Source organism: Spinacia oleracea, chromosome 1, assembly GCF_020520425.1.
Source record: "Spinacia oleracea cultivar Varoflay chromosome 1, BTI_SOV_V1, whole genome shotgun sequence".
NCBI lineage: Eukaryota > Viridiplantae > Streptophyta > Magnoliopsida > Caryophyllales > Amaranthaceae > Spinacia > Spinacia oleracea.
In genome coordinates, this window is record NC_079487.1 from 108894638 (window position 1) to 108915261 (window position 20624).

At 35.4% G+C, this 20624-nt stretch overlaps 3 protein-coding genes across 5 annotated transcripts; 2 read left to right on the forward strand and 1 right to left on the reverse strand.

The window, feature by feature from the left end:
- Positions 1–6249: 6249 nt before the first annotated feature.
- LOC110795171 (ribosome biogenesis protein NOP53) lies at positions 6250–11235 on the forward strand. 2 transcript variants are annotated; one of them, XM_022000157.2, is made up of 12 exons: positions 6250–6558; positions 6933–7099; positions 7183–7231; positions 7323–7348; positions 9075–9155; positions 9234–9344; positions 9446–9543; positions 9914–10033; positions 10128–10250; positions 10535–10601; positions 10725–10804; positions 10904–11235. In XM_022000157.2, exons 1-12 carry the CDS (start codon positions 6399–6401, stop codon positions 10908–10910), a joined length of 1089 nt encoding a protein of 362 aa, XP_021855849.1. In that variant the 5' UTR covers positions 6250–6398; the 3' UTR covers positions 10911–11235. The 2 variants fall into 2 exon arrangements, with proteins under 2 accessions (XP_021855849.1, XP_021855847.1); XM_022000155.2 differs by lacking the exon at positions 10904–11235 and having other exon boundaries at positions 10725–10814.
- A 1395-nt stretch (positions 11236–12630) lies between these two features.
- On the forward strand, positions 12631–17575 carry LOC110795169 (uncharacterized). The gene is made up of 6 exons (XM_022000152.2): positions 12631–12891; positions 12987–13041; positions 13181–13288; positions 13429–13527; positions 14323–14448; positions 16983–17575. The coding sequence occupies exons 1-6, from the start codon at positions 12856–12858 to the stop codon at positions 17126–17128; spliced, it is 570 nt and encodes a 189-aa protein (XP_021855844.1). The 5' UTR covers positions 12631–12855; the 3' UTR covers positions 17129–17575.
- A 453-nt stretch (positions 17576–18028) lies between these two features.
- LOC110795170 (40S ribosomal protein S21-2) lies at positions 18029–19753 on the reverse strand. Of its 2 annotated transcripts, none has more exons than XM_022000153.2 (4): positions 19620–19753; positions 18629–18719; positions 18392–18524; positions 18029–18303 (listed from the first exon to the last, which is right to left on the reverse strand). In XM_022000153.2, the coding sequence occupies exons 2-4, from the start codon at positions 18676–18678 to the stop codon at positions 18241–18243; spliced, it is 246 nt and encodes an 81-aa protein (XP_021855845.1). In that variant the 5' UTR covers positions 18679–18719; positions 19620–19753; the 3' UTR covers positions 18029–18240. The 2 variants fall into 2 exon arrangements, with proteins under 2 accessions (XP_021855845.1, XP_021855846.1); XM_022000154.2 differs by having other exon boundaries at positions 18629–18722; positions 19620–19684.
- Between the last annotated feature and the right edge of the window lie 871 nt (positions 19754–20624).

Consider the following 20624-nt stretch of genomic DNA (forward strand, 5'->3'; position numbering starts at 1 on the left):
TTTGACAAAATGAATGTAAAATGACTACTTTGTCCTAGCCAAATAGAACCTAATAATGTATACCTAGTCTATACCTAGTATTTAAAAAGGAAAACCAATTACTATTATATGACAAGTGTCGCCTCCATCTTATTGATTATTATATGACAAGTGTTGCTTCCATCTTTCATCCATATATTTTTTTCTTCTTCCAATTCTCCTTTTGTGGTTTGTTATACGAATTACTTATTTTACAGCTTCAACAACGTAACTCATTCACTTTATCTTGCTCATTCAACATCAATTCACCATTTAATTGTTACATTTGATCACTCAACCTCGTCCCCTCCATTTCTCGCTTTAACACTTATAGTTCACCATCTAACTTATACGGATTATATTTTCCAACTTTCAAATTTCACCTCTATATAAATCATGTATTCACACTAAAATCGCAAACCCTCAATAAAATTAGCACTTTAAAAGACGGCTTAATAACCACTATATAAGTGCTCGTTCATTGAACGGGCTCAAAAGCTAGTTTCAATCTATACTTCTATCTATAATATTATTAAATCTCCAAGACAGAGCATGTCACGCTGCCATGTGTCACTTTTTCAAATTATGACAAGGCGACACATCAACAATGACATGTAGGGTGTGCTTTTAATATTTATAAACAAAATTAATGTTTTTGTTAGGGTTCGAACACAAGACCAACAATAAGTATAGTAGAAAACTTATCATCTTAGCTAAGTATTAGTTATGCCTTTAAACTCTACTTAAATATATTTAAGTTGGATATGATTAGTGTGTATTTATACTGTTTTTCACATGTTTTATGTTATTTGCTATTATCACAACATAGTGATTATAAGAAAATGTAATTTTGCTACCATTATTAGAAATGGTTTCAAATAATTACTACATCTTTAATTTGTCCATCTTTCAAATACAATAGAGCTGCTGTCAAAAAAAAAATACAATAGAGCATGTTTTTTCATTCGATCATTAGTCAACAATGGTGTTAGCATATATGGATCATAACATATATACAAGACATTAATTAGATATTAGATATGATTACAAATACGAGCAATCCAAAAAGAATGAAGAACACTATTACTAAAAAATGATACTACGTACACTGGTGGATCTTGGACACTGTTATGGGGGGGGGGGGGGGGGCAGTAGAACAATTAAGCAACACAATATGCAATTTATACAATTATACACAAATTTTAGAGGGGGCGTAACTAAAATTGCACTACACATTTTTTCGCTCGGGGGATCCGCCACTGACTACGTACAACACATGACATCCAAATAAAAGAAACGATTGCGGGATATTTATTATAAAAAAAAAAGTCAAACTCGCATACGAACACGTGTAAACAATGCGTAGAAAAATACTTCATATAGTATTAAACATTGTAACCCAGACCATCGCCCGAGGTAAACACTAGTTTTAATATTAAATTTGGTGTTGGACTCTCAATTCAATCACTAGCTAGTTCAATTATATTATTTAGATTTATTTGTTTGAATTTATTTTAACTTAATTAAAAAAGAATAATAAGTTCGGATCATAAGTTCAGTTAAGTTCATACAAAATAAATTCATATAAGTTTTGCAAAATTAAGTTTTAATTATTCAAATAAATTGACACATTGTAAACACACACTTTCAGTATGGAAATAAAAGATTCAAAATATGTAACAAAATATGAATTTATTGATTTTGATTAGATCTGCACTTTAATTGAATTTGACTTGGCTTACAAACTAACTAACCTTATATGCACGCGATGCGTGTGAGATGCTCCCCTTGTTGCCTTGGACTTTCTAACTATACTAATCGTGTTAAATGCGGAGTATAAGGCACCTCATGTTTGGTTGATCTTAATTCTCGTGATTGGTCAACGTAAAGTTGTATAGTTATCTTCCCTGTGTATAGTAATTTTACGCAGTGTAGGAAAATAGAATATTAATTTTTTATCGCTTCCTTAATTTAAGATAGTTTCCCTAATTTCTATTCACTGTTGAGAGATAAAAAATCATTTACTATTAATTCAATTTTGCTTATTAATACAATGCAACTAATTAGCTACTTCATTATTTACTTACTTTTTAATTAATTCAATTTAATTATCAATGAAATGGGGGGTATTTTAGTCTTTTTATGTGGACACCAAGCATTCCCCTATTCCCTTAGATATATTTTTGTCATGAAAAGAGCTTTTTTTTAATTTAATTTTTAGAATTTGAATGTTATTGTTAATACACTATTTTTAGATGTCATTAAATTTCTTATAGCAAGTATGTTGAGTAAAACATTACCAAGGTCATTAAACTTTCAATAAAAGGTCAGTTTAGTCCCTCAACTTTGAAAAGTGTCAGTTTAGTCCCTCGAAATGGATGGAATCAACTAATTTCGTTAACATCGTTTGGTTTTCCGTTAAATTGATTAAAATAATTATAAAACTACTTTTTTTTTTTAAAATGTAAAAATAATTTGAAACAACTGATTTTGATTATTACTTAGCCTTTTCATTTGCTTTTTCACATTTACACTTTTCATCTTCCCCACTTCTAGGTTCTTCCACTCATTTTTTTTTTCGGTAATTTTTTTACCGTTCCCAACCCTATTTCTGCCCTTTTCACTTGTCACTGATAAATGGGATACTAATGCACCTCTTGTTCTTGCCTTGTCAAAACTATCTGAAGAGTTACAAGTATGGAATAAGGAGGTATTTGGTAATGTCTTTAAAAGAAAACAAACCTTCCTAGCACGACTTTTAGAAATCCAGTTAGCCCTCTCGAGCAAATTCAACGTTTATCTCATGGAACTTGAGCTCCAACTACAACGAGGACTAGATGAAGTCCTTAATCAAGAGAAAACTTTTTGGTACCAGAAATCGCGTGTTGAATGGATCAAGAAATAAAGATAGGAATACAACATTCTTCCAATCGAGTACCATTATTCGGAGATAGAGGAACAAAATTGTTGCAATATAGAACGATGGCGCTTGGATCAATGACAATATAATAGTGAGATCAAAATCAAAGTGTCAACTACTTCTCCGAATTGTTTACACGGAGGAAGGGGACTCCCTGAACTTTCATTCCTGAACTTTTAGTGCAAGACTGGAACTACTATCTCTCCCCTTCACCAAGTTCCATGTTGATTACGTAGTGAAGAATATGGTTGCCCTCAAAGCACCAGGTCCAGGTGGATATGAAGCCATTTTCTACCAAAAAACTGGGAAACTGTGGCGAGAAATGTTTATGAGATGGTGATTCAAGTGCTAGAAGGTAAAGGCATGCCACCTACTTTTAAATGACACTCACATTGTTCTCATCTCTAAGGTGGATAAACCGGAGATGGAAACCCAATTTCGGCCCATATGCCTCTGTAATGTTGCATATAAAATCATTACAAAGGTAATTATAAATCGAATTAAGCCTCTGCTCCCGAACCTCATCTCGAATACACAAGCAAGTTTCATCCCAGGGAGACAAATCACGGATAACATAGTGATTGTACAAGAGGTACTACATACTATAAGAAGAAAACAGGGAGGAAAGGGATACATGGTCATTAAAATAGACTTTGAGAAAGCCTATAACCGTCTAAGATGGTCCTTTATTCGTGATACACTACTCCAAATGAATATGTCATACCTACTTGTTAATGTAATCATGGAGTGTCTTCTCAGCCTCATTGCATGTACTATGGAATGGGGAACCAGCACATAGCTTCAAGCCATCTCGAGCAATCCGACAAGGTGATCCTCTCTCCCCGCACCTCTTTGTCATGTGTATGGAGAGACTATACCAGACAATTGATGAATCCATCATCAACAATAAATGAAAACCAATTCGTGCGAGTAGAAATGGACCCTTGTTGTCCAATCTATTCATCTCCGAGTGAGCAAGCAATAATCATCCAAGAATGCTTGGATCGGTTATGTTGAGCCTCTGGACAGACAATCATTCTACCAAAATCGAGAGTATATTACTCAAAAAAAATGTACCAGCTTCAAAACAGGCGAACATTAGTGCGATCTTATGTATCTAGGAATGCCAACGCTCACAAGTAGGATCACGTACTAGGGAGACATTCAGTCACCTACGGGAGAAAATAGATCGAAGATTTGCAGTCTGGAAAACGAAATATCTATCACTAGCATGCCACATCACATTGGCAAAATCCATACTAACAGCCATTAATTCGATGCAGATGGCTAAATATCCCGAGAACAATTTGTGATGACGTGGATAGTCGTACAAGGAGATTGTATGGGGGAAATGAAGAAAAAAGAGGGGTACACCTTCTCGTGGGAACTACTCCAAAAACCTAAAGAACACGAAGGTGTTGGGAAAAGGTCCTTAAGTAAGGTTAATGCGACATTTTTGACAAATTTGGGATGGTGTGTCTTGAATGAACCTAATGCACTATGGTCAAGGATTCTACGAGCTAAGTATTATAAGGTTCGATGTGATATCGACATGTTCGAACCTAAGGCATATGGCTCGAATGTGTGGAAGGGCATCACTGAAAATGCCAAGACACTTGGAGAGGGCATGAGAATGGTTGTGGGGAATGAATCACGTATGCTTCACTGGGATCATAAATGGGTCTCAGATACTCCCGTAAGCAACCTAACCACACAACAAATTCCAATGGTGATAGCAGGGGCAAATGTAGAAGAGATGCGGGAGCATGAATGTGGATGGAAGTGGGATGTCTTCGCACCATTTATATCGTTTGACACTTTAAAATTGTTGCAAGCTTATGAGCTCAAGAATAACCCTAGTATTGGTGATCTGGTTTACTGGAAAGATGGCCCAAAGGGGCGATTTTCTATCAAATCAACTCTACAAATTATGAGGCATGAGGGTGACACCCTAGATGAAATAAAGTGAAATGTAATTTGGAATGCCCCAGTTTAACAATGGATCAGATCTTTCTTATGGCTTGCGTGCCATGAGAAAATACTTGGTAACCTCAACCGTTTCAAAAGGAACGTACATGACAAATGACCCACATTGCTTCATTTGTGGGGGCGAAGAAGAATCATGGGTCCACATATTGTGTGATTGTCCTGCTGCCAAAGTTGTGTGGACGAAACTTGAAGGTTTATCCATAGACCAATCCTTCTGGCAAGAAAATATAAAAGAGTGGATTGCCTCAAATTTGAAAGACAAAGCTGACGAGAAAGAAGAACGCTAGCCTACTTTCTTTGTCCTAACAATTTGGTGGCTTTGGAAATGGCGCCATTGTCATGTGTTTGGGCGAGCTAGGGAAATACCAGTGGACGTGGGAGCATTTTTGCAGGTCAAATTTGACGAGACTACATACTGCTTGGCAGAATTGAGGGAAGATAGTAGCAACAAGCAAGGTAACAAAACCATTGCACATATCTCATGACAGTCTACTAGGGATGGGTGATACATTTTGAACTATGACGGTGCAACAAAAGGATCCCCAGACCCTTCAGGGGGAGGTGCAGTTATACGAGACCACACATGCAAATTCATCTCAACATTACTAGCCAATTTTGGTAGGTATGCGGCTTTTAGAGCAGAAGTGTTAGCCTCGACAAGAGGGGTTGAATTGGCTCGGAACTTGCAGATTAGCCAAATAGAGATTCAATTTGATAGTCTTTCGTGTGAGTAAGCTCTCCAAAGCAAGAGAACATGTTGTGGTGGTTGTGCCCACTGCCCATGACATCAACTATGTACACAATTTGCTTGAAATGACAGATGGGAAGGTGCGTGTGGCTCATGTTTATCGTGTGGGAAATAGAGGAGCAGATTGGCTTGATAATCAAGGGGTAACACAAGAAAATAATTTACTTATCTTAGAAAATATTCCGATAGGTCTTCGTAGAATTTTAAAGGAGGATGTTCGAGGGGTAGCTTTCACTAGATTCATACCTCCATAGTTAGCTGTTGTATTAGTTTTTGCTTCTGCTTTGTTTTATTTTATTATTTACTTCTTCTGAATAAAAAAAAATGAATTTTTGAACTGTAAAACATGTTTTTAAATACTGAAGTTGTAACTTTGGTTTGAAATTACAAAACAATCTAGTTACATAGAACTTCTTTTCATTTAATATAGAATATATTGTACACAGACTCTCAATTTTAACCAATAGGCCAAGACATTATTGGTACATCATTAGCAAAATGCTATAACCAATGATATCTTCGCCTAATTGTCAAGATTTAAAATTTATGCCAAATGTTCGAATCCCTTGCCCCATTCATAATTTTTTGAAAAGAAAAAACAAAAACAAAAGGCAAAACGATGGTAAAGGTAACCCTTGAATCCTGAAGGCTGGCTATAACTATAGAAGCTCTTCTTCAACTTGGCGCCTCCTTGCAGAAACGCAGAACAACAAAAAATCAAAGATGGGGAAGAATAGGGCGAAGAAGGTAAAGAGGGCATGGAGGAATATCAGCACCAAAGAATTCGACGATTACAACGAGAAAGCTACTCGCGACGCCAACTCCGGCGGCTCTCTTGCTTCTGCTCCCAGTGACTCCCTCTTTGTTGTCGACAAATCTACCGGTATCTTCCTCTTCCCTCTGATTATATTCTTAATTTTAATTTAATTCCTTAGCTTTATGCATTCAGTTTGATTGATTTTAGTGTTGTGACTTTAATTTGGTTTATGGGTTTTTGTGTTGAATAGGGGTTTTCCCATTTTTTCTAGGGTTTTTTGTTAACATTGTTTGACGTTTTCCCTAGTTATAGCTAGTATACTTAGTTATATTGCCTGATTGAGCTTTTGAGGAATAGTCGGAGTGTAGTAAGCTATAATTATCAACCTGCTGTGGCAACTTTATCTTGGGAGTGTGTATAATGGTATTTTTCATACTAGTTTTGATATGTGATTATTAAGGCATGTAATTGAAGAATTTTGGGGTTTCTGAATGATTTAGATGTGCCGGTGAGGCGTAAAATTGAGAAGAAAAGAGAGAAAGTACTTCGTTTCGAAAGTGTCCTCCAGAGGAACCCATTTGTCAAAGCTGTGCCGTCTTCAATCCTGAAGAAACTCAAGAAGAAAGATAAAACAGTTGATTTGGCTCAGGATGCTTCCAAAGACGATGTGAGCACTTTTAACTTCCACAAATAGCTAGGTTAAGTGTTTATACAATGTATGTAGTATAACACGTGCTTTTGATATTTCAGGATAAAAAAGGACCTGAATCTGGCAAGTTTGATATTTGGGATGATCAGGGTAATTTTCATGATCTTTATTGTCTCGAGTTTCAGTTGAACTTGATTTTTACGTTACCATATGAATTACATTCTTTCGTACATTGTTTCAGGTAAAGTAAACATCAAGGGAAAAAAGGTATGTCGAATTGTCGTTAAGCTATTCATTTTCTGTTTTAAAATTCCTACATTTGTGTTATCTCGAGTTATTTTCCTTTAGCATTTCATACAGAATTACACTGTAGTAGTTTCAATTTGATATGCAACGGGTGTGCAAGAAAATGTTCAACATCCTAACAACATTTTCATCATTAGGAACATGTTCAACATCCTAAAAACACAGGTCATTGGCTACATTTATGCTACTCATACTTGGTACAAGTTCAAGTATTAGACACGAATATCTTATGATTTTTTTTGTTTGATTTTGGTTCAAAAAGAAGTGTTTTGCTTCATACCCATGTCGGGTGTTGAGTATGTGACACATGTATTTGAGTTGAAATCTAAATGTGGAGTAACATAGGGCAACATATTAGGTCGATAAAACTTACACCAGGTAGATGCAACTTACACTTGTATGTTTTATGCTTCTACTATTTGGTTGGTTGTGTTGGATATAGTAGTGCTACATATTATTTGACTCTTTTCATCTTTTGGCGATTCTCATATTTCATTATGAAGGTATCGTACCCATGTCGAGTGTTGAGTATGTGACACATGTATTTGAGTTGAAACCTAAGTGTTGGAGTAACATAGGGCTACATATTAGGTCGATAAAACTCACACCAGGTGGATGAAACGTACACTTGTATGTTTTCTGCTTCTACTATTTGATTGGTCGTTTTGGATATAGTAGTGCTACCTATTATTTGATTCTTTTCATCTTTTGGTGCTTCTCATCTCTCACAATATGAAGGTATTTGATTAATATTTCCTAAAAGAAAGTAAAAAAAGGGCGCATCCACATTTCATGATAATAGTTGGCTTGGCAAATTCGGACGCCTTTTCTGTTTAACTTTGGACCATGGTCTCCTGTAGTCCTGTGAAAACCTTTGTTTTCTTGCCTTGGAAACATTAAATGGAAATCTAGAAATATCTTTGTGCAGAGAGTCCGTTTATTACTTGATTCTAATTTCGGGCCTCTCGTGGTTTCCTGGAGCAAGTGGCTCTTCAGTATGTACTGCTTTTAGACATCTTCCCAGTTATATTTCTAACTAGTTAGAATCAATATTAGAAGTTTTCAGGTAATTGGGATGTGTGTAACATTTTTAATTGTATGAATAAGAGATGCGTTGACAGATATTTATTGTTATTGTATGATATGTCAGCTATATGGTGAGATAAATACCTTTGTCAAATTTTTATTATCCATCTTATTTTGCGTTCGTATAGGATGCTAATTCAAAGGGGGGACATAAAGAACCTAGACTTTCAGCCTTGGGTTTTAGGCTATTAGGATGTTTAGAAATAGCTTCTCTCGAGTCTCAACTGGTCAGGTTGCTTCTACCGGCAAGATCTTTCCATCCCTTCTATCATCAGCAAGATGGCCAAGATCTTCCAATCACTTACAGAGATGTCAAAAAACCTAACCATGTTTTTGATCATGTGTTTATAAAATTAATTCCTTTCCTCTAAGTCATTTTATGTTGGCATTTTAGCTTTATTATCCTTATTTTACTACAAAAAGTCAAACTGGGCTAGATGTGAAGTTTAATTGCCGATAAAGTATTTGATTTGTTTGTTGAATCAGAAACTCCCAGCTCTGATAAAGGATTTGTTTGTTTTTAATGATTACATCATAAATTTGATGTAGCCCGATCCTTGTCCCCATGTCTGACGAATGACCATTGCAATTTGATTTACAGAAAGCAAATCCTTCACTTATTCCAGCAGTTGAAGTTGAGCCTCCTGGATGCTCCTTTAACCCAGAAAATGAGAGTCACAAGGTTATTACCTAATATCTCTTATGTTGCAGTTTTTACCACGTAACACGTTGCCTCAATTTTATTTGATGAACATTTCAGGACTCATTGGCTCTAGCTGTTGCAGAAGAGATGAAGAAAATTTATAAAAAGGAGCTGGAACCTGAGCCAATTCCTTTAACTGTTCCTGGAGAACCAGTAACTGAAGATGATGTGAGATTCTTTTATTCATTTTATCTTGCTTGGTTTGAGCTTGGGCTGTTTGTAGTTACCTTATTCAGCACAAGAAACTGACAACAGTAACATTTCATCAGAGATATTTTTTGGAAGTGGACCATGAAGATGATGATGATGTTGATGAAATGGACGAGGAAAATCAAACTGAAGATCAGATTAACGAAGATGAGAACAGGTATTTACTTCAATTTTCTTGTTCCTTTTGTATTTGCGCCATAAAAAGTAGGACTGAGATCTACTGTTTCTGACAGTTTTGGTATTATCTTTTGTGCTTGACCCTTTCCCCGTTTTGTAATCAGAAGTTCGTGCTTGACCTATGCTGCTTCATGTTAATTTATTTTGCTTCATCTTTTTGGCTGCAATTGTTTAACAGCCTCATGTTAATTTGTTTAGCTTCATCTTTTTGGCTGCAAGTTTTTTGCCTTTTAAAGCTTGGTAGACTGTAGTGCTGTCTTGTGTGGAGATTATTTTGTTTTAGATTTTTTGTTAGTAAAATTTAGTGGTTGACCTGGGAACTCATGTACAATGCGAAAATAATGCTGCAGGAAATCTAAAGAAAAACGGATAACCACTGTTGTGAAGAATAAAAGAATCAGACGGAAGGAGCAGCAGAAAGCAGAGGCAGAAGCCAAAAAGATTAAAGATCTTTCAAAGGAAATCGACAGGTATGCTTTCCTCGCATCTGGGGCAGGTCTGGTGGATAGCCCTGCTTTTTTTTTTTAATAAAATAATAATTTTTTCTTGGTTTCCTGCTTGTAGCATACCAGATATACTTCAGGAAATAGCCAAAGAGGACGAAGAAAAGAAAAACAGACATCTCCGACGTATGGTAGCAAAAGAAGAAAGACTAAAATCTGGTCCTCCACGTTTGGGAAAGCGGAAGTATTTACTTTTTTACTCTACCCAACATTTTGATTTCATGTGTGTTTTCCCCCTTTTGAGCGGTCAAACTGACCACAGCCAAAATGTTCCTGGATCTGTTGCAAACCGAAAATGACCATTTGATATTAATTTGACTTAATTTAATTTGTTTTCCATAGTGAACAAAAGAGCAATAGACTTGGGCATTACCTGACCTGGCCAAATACTCCTCACCAAAAACACAACCCTATTCAAACTACTCATTTGCAACTTATACATCTAATGGCAATAAATATTAATTTCAGGTTTGAGCCTGCCCCATCTCAGGTTCTCCTGACCGAAGAAATTACTGGATCCCTTCGTAAGCTGAAGGTATGCCACAAAATCAACTTAGATTATTACATCTGATTACTCTTGTGCTGTTATGTGTTTGAATTTGTTCAATTATTTCTGTATTTTGTCTAATTCTTGAATTGTGTTGCTGAACTTGCAAAGGCGTGTTGCACGCTAGCAAGGGATAGGTTTAAGAGTCTAGAGAAGAGAGGTATACTTGTTCCATCCGCTAAGAGAAGCAGGTTAGTTTGAAGTCAATCTGACAGAAAATAGTAGTAAAAATATATATGTTGGTGTTTTCGAAATCAGAATTTCATCTTTGTACGTAATTTGTGTGACAGGAAATAGGCATTCAAGAGGTTGCTGATTTCTCAAGAGAGCGAGGCTTGTACGAGATCACTTGGACTAGATATAGTTAAAATTGGCCTGAGCTCGAAATGTTGGCTAATTTATATTCACACACAAAGTCTAGTTTTCTTTGTATTGAGCGAACGAGTTTTCTCCATTTTTGCTGTTTATTTGCTTTTAGTTATTTAGTGAAAGGTTTTGATAGTGAATACTCTAGGTAGTGATGACTGATAAAGAAATGGTCCTTGAAACTGTAATTCCATTTCATGAATCATGATAACTATTCCTATTTGTTTAAATAGAAGGCCTTAGTTCTGTTTTTCTTTTTCCTGTCTTGAACTAATGTGAATGTGCTTATAATTTTTAAACACACAAGCAAAGAAATAGTCTTGGTTGTATCATAAAGAAATAGTGTTGGATGTATCATGCTCATGATACAACCAATTGTATACATGACATTGCCGTTAAGAACATCCTCTACTAGGTATGGTTAAAGTTTACAAACATATTGATCGCTTGTTGTCCTACGAACTCCTTTCCCCTCCTTGGCCTCCTTCAATCATGTAGTTTTAACAATATGCTTTTTACTCCCTCAAAAAAAAACAATATGCTTTTTACACTAATTAATTACCAATAAAAGGTTGATTGAATTAAATTTCGTAAAATTTTTGAAGGACTTAAAAAAATTGCGGATGATCCCAAAAAGGTGATCAACCTATTTCTAAAGTTGTAGTTAATCAAAATCAATGCACTAAAAAATTTCAAGAATTTATAATGCAAAAGAAAACGGCAAAATACTTGTTAAATTGTTACTCTGTACACAATTTTCCCACATGGCCAAACTTGGGCACTTGGCTACCTAAGAATCCGATTCACCAACCAACCAAAAACTAAAACTCAAACTTAAAAATTATCTTCCTAAAACAATCCATCAACTCACGTCCGATTATAGAGCTATTTTCAGTTTCTCACATTTTGACGTGGATAAACATGACATTAGGTCTCACCGGCATATTTGTCAGGCATGACACAACATGATCCAATGTCCATGTATTCTATTTTGCCCCCTACCATCTCAAAGGAAAAGTATTGTGCCACCCGACTTTGCAAAATTGCAGTACTCAACGCCTCATGCCTCAATAAAAAATGCAGCCCAGGCACAACCTCCAGTTCAATATACATGGTGTTGAGCCAAACAATATGTTGGATCGTGTCATGCATTGGCCAAGTACTCACTTTGAAGTTCGAATAGATAGAATAGATGTGGACATTCTTATGAAATTGCATTAGGTGAAAAACTAGGGGTGAGTACAACATGTTACCCTGTTAAAATTTCAAGAAGTAGAACCAGAACCAGAATCTGTTGCAACATGTTCCTGAAAATGAGAACTGGAACATATTGAAGTAGATTTCGACTCACGGTACTCTGTAATTTAAACGATTTAAATATTATTACCAATTTTTTTAAAAAAAAAATCTAATGCATAGTTTGAGCTTTGATTGTTTAATAATTTAGGCTTAAATTGCAATTCAATATTTATATTATGAAAGGATAAACTTAATTTCTTTTATGTTTTGGACTTATGTATGAATTTTATTTTATTGCGATTTCAAATTTTGGAAACTCTGTATTAAAATTTATGTTTACAGATACTTGTTCCAGAAAATTGAGAATCAAATTGAGAATCGTACTAGGTTCCGATCGATAGGACACTTGACTTTTTTACTCACCCCTATGGAAGAAGAAGAAAAAAAAACCAAAACCACAAGGAAACGAACTTGCGTTTTGTGGACCGAACACCAGAACCGGGTAGAGGAGAGAGAAAAAACGGGTGAAAAACTGGAAACAAATTTCACTTTGATTTGAGAGACACCCAGAATTTTTGGAGTTTCAGTACCTGTATTCAGCACCCATTGACGAGATCAAATCATCCTCCATTGTTGAATGGCAATGCGTGGTTTAGCAGCTCAGCTTTACACAGTAAGTTTTTCTTCATAATTTAATTTCTGGGTTATTTTCAACCTAATTGTTCTTGATTCAGTTTAATTCATTCCATAAATTTGTTCGTTTTTAAGTACCTTTGCAGAATTAAACCAGGAAATGGAAACTCTTCATTACTTAGAACAACAGGTCAGAATTATTGCCTCTTTTACTTGTGATTGATGCAAATTAAAATTAAAATTTCATTTTTTGAACCATTCTTTTGGAATTGGAATTGGGGTTTAGGTTTTTAGTTTATAATAGTTGATTATGATTTGGGAATTTCCAGATGAATTAACTCTTGAAGAACAGGCTGAAAGAAAAATTGGATGGGTGCTTAAGCTTATATTTGCTGGCACTGCTACTGCTGTTGGTTACCAGCTTTTCCCTTACATGGGTAAATTTTGTTTCTCTTTAACTTCTAATTCTATCCATCAATTTATATCTGGTTTTTTTTGTGTGTGTAAATGAAAAAACGGGTGAACTTTGGACTAATGTAGCAATTGACTTAATTTTACTGTTTTCTTGTGTTTCCAGGAGACAATTTGATACAACAATCTGTATCTCTTATGCAAGTCAAAGATCCCTTGTTTAAGAGGATGGGAGCCTCTCGGATTTCCCGTTTCGCTGCAGACGGTATTTTGTTTTTTTTGATGTTCTTAGACTTCTTACCTTCTGTGCTTTCGTTTTTGTGTGAATCATATTTCTGATGTGGTTTCTGACCTGGTATATTCGAGCTATGAGGTTGAAGCATATGTACTCATTTAGTGTTTTATTGCATACAGTATTTTTCTTCAAATAGATATGCGTAGTGCCATTAAACTTCGGCTGTAATTCAGAAGATTCAACTCTACTCTGAATAATCAGTTTTACAAAATTTGTCTTTCTGGGAGAGAGGGAGTATTGCAAATTCTGTTGCAACAGTTTTTCTTCTTTTGTCTGATCATTTTGCAAAGGAAAAGTGCATCTCCTTGAGCTGCACAACGTGTCATCCTCCATGGCTATGTTATATGCATCTTACATCTCACTTGCCTGACATTGCATGAACTTTCTTTCGCATTAAAGTAAATATTTATTTGCATGAAACACATCCTTTTTTAAAGGAAACCTGTAGGATTTGGTTTATTTCTCTGAAAAAAAGGTGCAGGGCATTGTTGATGTGTATATGTTCTGCTTGGTCATGTAGTTGTTATTGGTGGTTTTCTGCTACTTTGCTACTCCTATAAAATCCTTTGCAATTCAAGAACTGATAGGCTCTATAAATTGCATTATGGAAATCAATTAACAGGATCTGATTTCAATTAGTTGTGTCTCTATTCTATTGATGTTTACGTGCACTTCTTGTACGCTTTACCCCTGAAGTGCGATTCAAAGAACCCTTAAAAAGATCAGACGTCATGGATTTTATTTTATGCCCTGCATGTGTTGTAGATGAAAGGAGGCTGAAGATTCTAGAAATGGGTGGAGCTGAAGAGCTTGTGAAGATGCTGGATACTGCTAAAGATGACCGAACACGGAAAGAAGCACTTAAAGCTCTTTCTGCACTTTCAGTTTCAGGTCAGATTCAATTATTTGCCCTTGCAATTTGTATTTCTTTTGTCTCAAAAGACAGTTTTCAGGCGGTAACAACCTTTTAAGGTCCTATACTCCTATGGCCCTTAATTGGTATAACTTGGTCCAGGAAGTTCTACTCCTTCTGCGTGGATAAAAACATTTTCTTTTTGGTTTTTCTTGACTAAATGACGCCACATTTTATGTGACAGTAGTAGGTTTACTGTTTATTTTCCATGCAACGTTCTTGAAGGTTATTTCACACAAACTATGCTATTTGGAATGAGCAAATATTTTTCAGTGCAGGATGTGTAATTAACTTCCCCATGACTCTGAGGACTTTAATTGACCTTATATGCAAACACTATGATTGTATTTTTGTATATGAGGACAAGACTGATAAACAAGAAAACCATCAATTTTCTGTCTCCCAGTGGTTGTTCAGTTCTATATTACTCTTTACAACTTAAATGGAATGACTAACCTCTATTTACATCTTACTGATAAGACTGGAATATTTCCCAGTGCCTACCAAAGCTGGAACCTCGTGAGAAGTAGCACCTTTGACATAATAAACTTTGAATACTGAATAAAGGTGCCGATATGCAATGAGAGATTACTGCTGCACACTAAATTATAGGCTGTGAGAAACAGGATAAATCAAATTTTAGAGTCGTTAAGACTTAGGAGCCACTAAACTAGCAAATAATTAAATTGCTAAACGAAATGCAAAGTTGGCTTTAGGGGTGATAAACAGCTTACCTCATGTAGGAATAAGGGTGACAGCTTTTTTTCCTCAAACATGTTTTGTAGATCTTTACCCTTCACAGCTTCAATCCAAGTTGTCTTTTCTGGCCACCCCTTAGGCTGGTATGTATTATTCAAATTTCTTGTCAATATAGCCTTTAAAGGATGTAAGCCTCAAAGAGTCGAAGTGCACCATTACCTTTTGATCTGGGTCCTTGGCAGTGTTGAAGGAGGTACATACTATACAAATTTCTTGTCGATATAGCCTTTAAAGGAAGTAACCTTCAAATTGCTGAAGTGCACCAGTAATGTGATCTACTTACGTTTTGACCTGGGACCTTGACAGTGTTGAGAAGGGAAAGTACCAGAGTCCAGACAAATGGGTTTTAGTTGTTACATACTTCGTAGATGCAAGTAACTGGATCCGGTATTCTCTTAATTGTTTTTATTTTATGTTTGAAGAAAGAAACCTCTAATGTGTAGGATTTGATTGGTGAAAAAATGGTGTGAGTATGATCCAGTTCTCTCTTTCGTTTATCACATGAGAAAAACTCCTTATCGCCAGCATAATTGAGTGTAATCTTTGCAGCATTTCAAAATGCATAATTTATGTAAAGATGCAAGCATCCCTTAGGACCTTTAACCCTTTTCTAATACAGAGTACATTTCTAGAATTCTAGTCACTTGTTAGGAGTAGTTATCCTTCGTAGGCTATAAGTTTTCTAGAGAGCCTTTTCAGGTAGGAATTACTTACTTGGAGGGTAAACATTTTCTTGTTTTAAGGGGAAATCCCAGTCATTTTATCCTGAAAAATGCTGGAGAATTTTCAAGGGTAATTTTTTTCTTATGTGTTTTCCATGCCATGGAGTCATGTGAATAGATGCACACAAGAAACATTGAACATGGGTATTGGCCTAGTGGGCACATAGTTTGGTGTGTAATTCTCGTACAGAGGATGAAAGTCAAGGATTTATCGGTTTCAAAAAGTAGTTCAATTTGGGGAAATGCGATGTGGATGTGACCTCATGCTCTTGTGGAAGAAGTCAATGGTATATGATTAGCATGTCAATATTCTACTGAATTGGCTTTTACCCTTGGTAGCGAATTGCCAAGGAATTGAATTCCTCTAAGGGCATGCTTGGATTGGGTGTAATAGATTATGGGGGTAATAAAAGTCAAACCACCTTAATAAAAGGACAATGAAGATGAATTGAGGTGGTTGCAAGGAGGATGGTGTGGTGGTATTGTGATGAGAAGTTGTGGTAGTGATGGTGTTGTGAGGAGAAGGGAGGAAGGGGGGAGTTATTACCCCCCAAATGAGGGTAATAATCATCCTAGTGGGAGGTGGGTAACTATTTCCCCCATAATGAGGGTATTTGTTCCCCCTTTTCTTTTATTTTCTTCTTGCCAACACTAGCTTATTCTGTATGCCACCACTTCGTCCCCTCATCATCACCTTTAATTACCTTATATTTTTTTTAGTTTGACTTTTATTACCCCCTTAATGTATTACTCTCAATCCAAGCATGCCCTAATAGTTACAGTTTTGAATATGGTAGGGACAGACTGGATTATTGAGTTGGTCTCAGTGGTTAAGTTCCCTTGTTGAAGAAAGTCTCAGTCTCATAATACTTGCATCCTTGTTGTAGAAGTAATTTTCATAGAGCCAAATTCTAGGTTGTTATGGGACAGTAAATACAACTTTTATAGATCCCACATGTGTTAATAATTTCTTCTAATTTTGGGCTTGAATTGGAATTACTTCATATTACTAACAGTATTAATGTATGCAGAAAAAGCTGCTGCTGCGTTACACCAAGCTGGGGCAATTTCGGTGATCAAGTCTGTTCCAGACTCTGCAGAGGATCAAGATATCACTAATTATAAGTCAAATTTACTGAAGAGGTTTCAAGATTTTGAGATACAGTTGAAAAACTGAGCATTAACTGCTTTTATTTCCATCTCTGTGAGAAACAACTTAGTGGTATTTGGAAGCCAGTGCCAACAGGAGAATACAAGTGCTTCAGAGTTCAATCTAATTTTATACCAAGTATGATGAAATCTGACACTATTGAATCAATGAATCCTGCAGCGAGAAGTGCTGCCTTCGCCATGAGCATGCAATGAAAGCTGTTTATGTTCTTTCCCTGTATTTTGGCATGGGGGTTTGTAATGCAAACATACAAAATAGCCATAGCCAGCCAAGACTGTCAGCTACTGATAATTCACGCGTTATGAGTTTCATAACGTTAATTTGTAGCCGTATGATCCTCATTTTAATACGGTTTCATTCCAGTGAATAAATTTTGTTAATTCATAACTGTTGTTAATTCAAGACTTGTCAAGCTTGTTAATTAAAGTAATTTTGCTTGTTCTCTTTTTATTATACATAACTCCATAATTATTTCTATTGCCTGGGGATTCAAACTCATTCCCCTCTGCGTTTGAATATGGCTACTAAAAGCTTCTCTATAGTTATAATAATGTTTCACTAAAACACTTTGGTTGTTGTCTGCCAAATTCATCAACTATGATCCTTTTCCTATGCAAGTGTATGCATGCTTCAGTAGTTCACCGTACAGGCTTCTAATTCTAAAGTTCATCGTTGAACCATTGCCCTATTAAAGAATAATCACATGCTCGCATCTAACTGAGTAAATGTAATGGTAGATTGTAGTTTAATTTTCAAAGTCGTTAAAATACTCTGATTCTAGCAGCAATTATTTTTTTCAATTTTCTGCTAGCAGATTATTGCTAAGATTTATATTCAGAGTACATCTTAAAAACCAGATTATGACAACGAATCCGAAGGCTTTACTAAAGAAAACAAGATCTGGAGTAGAGACTGCAAAAGTAGTTAGATAAACAGAGGAACCATGAAATTCATAATGTGTAGCCACATACACGTAACCACAATCCAGTTCAACAAAAAAACTCTAACTTCAAAGGAGTAAAAATTAACACAAAATTGAGTTTTCCAATCTTTTTTAATGCAAAACATCAGGCATTAAAACTTTCCCTCGCTACCTAAGGAGGCTAACCGTGAAGTCCTTACTGGCCACTTTGGACCTTCTTCTTCTGCCAGAGGCGATCTAGAGCACTATCGGCATCACCCTGAAAACAACCGAAAATCTTTTGTAAGGCTACCAATCACGGAAGCAAGTAAACAAAGTAAATTACAGTGAACACCAATAATCTATACCTGAGCACGAACAAAGCCACAAAGAGCAAAGGTGGAGGCACTACCGGTGTAAACACCCTTGTCGTCCAAGTGACCGACATTGATTTGGACTGAGGCATGGTCCTTGGAGTAGATCAGCCTGTTAGTGGCCGAACTGAAACAAACCCATAAATAATATGTTAGTTATCCAATTGAATATGGACTATGTACTAAAAGAAGCAGAAGCAAAAATTAGCAACATATAAACAAAAGTATTACCACTTCCTGGGGATGTAAAGATCGATAATTTCTCCCTCGTCGTTCTGCATCTTTGCTTAGTTTTGAGGTGATCACACAACAATGCAAATACCTACTTCATAAACAATCAAATATAAGACTCATGCAATACTTAGTTTTGAAGTGATCACTTGGAACAAGAGTGACTATATACAATTACTACTGCTATTAATAAGAGTGTTAAAGAGTTCAGCAAGCAAACAGGTGAGTCCTTAAACGTGCTAGATGGATTAAACCAAGTATATCTAACCATTAAGAACTACACAGAAATCATAGAATACTACCTACTAACAAGCGGCAATGATTAGTAATTCCAGGCTAATAGTGATTATTCAAACCAAAAGAGACCATAGAATTTATTTAACAGAGCTTAAAAGCGTGAATATATGTGGAGTAAATTCGTATTTATCAAATGAAATTAACTCTAATATCTTGTCCAATATACCAAACAATTCAATATCAGCATGATACAAAGTTTAGTGCTTTAAAATTCCATGACAATCTAACATTATATCATAAACCCCACAAATACGATAATCACCAATTAAAACAAAAACCACAAATCATATTCTGCATTTTCGAATTCACTAGCAATATGATGCAACAAAAACTGGAGTCAAACACTTCTATCCAAGTTTGTTTTCTAAATCTTACAAATTTAGATTAATAATCGTCAACATAATTAAAAACCCAAATAATATTCTGAATTTTTTAACCTTTCACGGCAACAGTCTCAACCGATTTCTTAAATTATCGCTCAGAAAAATCGGAAAAACGAACTTTTTGTCTGAGCTTTAATGAATTTTCAATGCACCATTAAATCAATTAATACAAAAACCAGACACAAGTGTAGATTCAAAATCAAAATTGCGAATTTAAGAATCTAAAAACATGGTGTGAATAACATATGTTAACATTAAATCAATTCGAAACATGAAGAAGCAGAGGAAAAGGGGAAAGAAGAGAGAAAAACCTGAGAGTAGAAGCAGAGGAGAGACGGCGCAAGAATGATGAAGACGAAGGGGAATGGGAAGAAATAAAGAGGGCTTATAAACCCTAAATTCTTAGCAAATAGTGGACTTTCAATAAAACCTAGGCTTTTTTAAAAAACGTTTTGGGCTTCTGCTTCTCTTTCCATAGTGTTAGTATCTTGGCCTGCTACTTATTTTTTTCACCCTGACTGAGGATTGTGGTCTTGTGGAGCCTATTCCGGATATTATTATTCGGGTTGTGTTTGCGTTCGTGTCCGTGTTTGGTTTCATGACGTTTTCGATTTGTTCGTTAAATATGTAAAAAACGATACCGTGCAAGTATAATAATAGAAATTGTATTTAAGAAAAGTTTATCAAATCGGGCTGAATTTAGGTTGGTTTATGTCCATGTTTCTAAAATAGTCATATTAGAGATTGTCAACTTTGAAACAAGAACGAGTACTATATATATATATATATATATATATATATATATATGAAAATGTTTCACTTATTAAAAAATTATTACTTTGTTAAAGATTTATAAAAGCGTAAATTTGTTGTTGATTGTCAAATTTGTCAAATCGGGCTAAATTTAGGTTGGTTTATACGGAGTATCCATGTTTCTCTCAGTCATACTTCCTCCGTTTTTTAATACTCGCAACTTTTGTTACATTCACGCATGCCAATGCACAACTTTGATCATTTATATCTTAAATTCTCTTTATGCAAAAATTGTAAAAAGTTGATATTTTGAAAATACACATTGAGACGAATTTAACAAGATCTCACATGACTATGTTTTATCTTATATAAAAAACACCAAGAATAGTCAAAGTAAATTATATGAATAGTGCAAAAAGTCCAAACGTTGCGAGTATTAAAAGACGGGTGAAATATTAGATATTGTCAACTTTGAAACAATAACGAGTACTATCTATGATTATGAAAACGTTTCTCATATTAAAAAAAAATCAGAAATTTCATGAAATGCCATCGAATTTTGC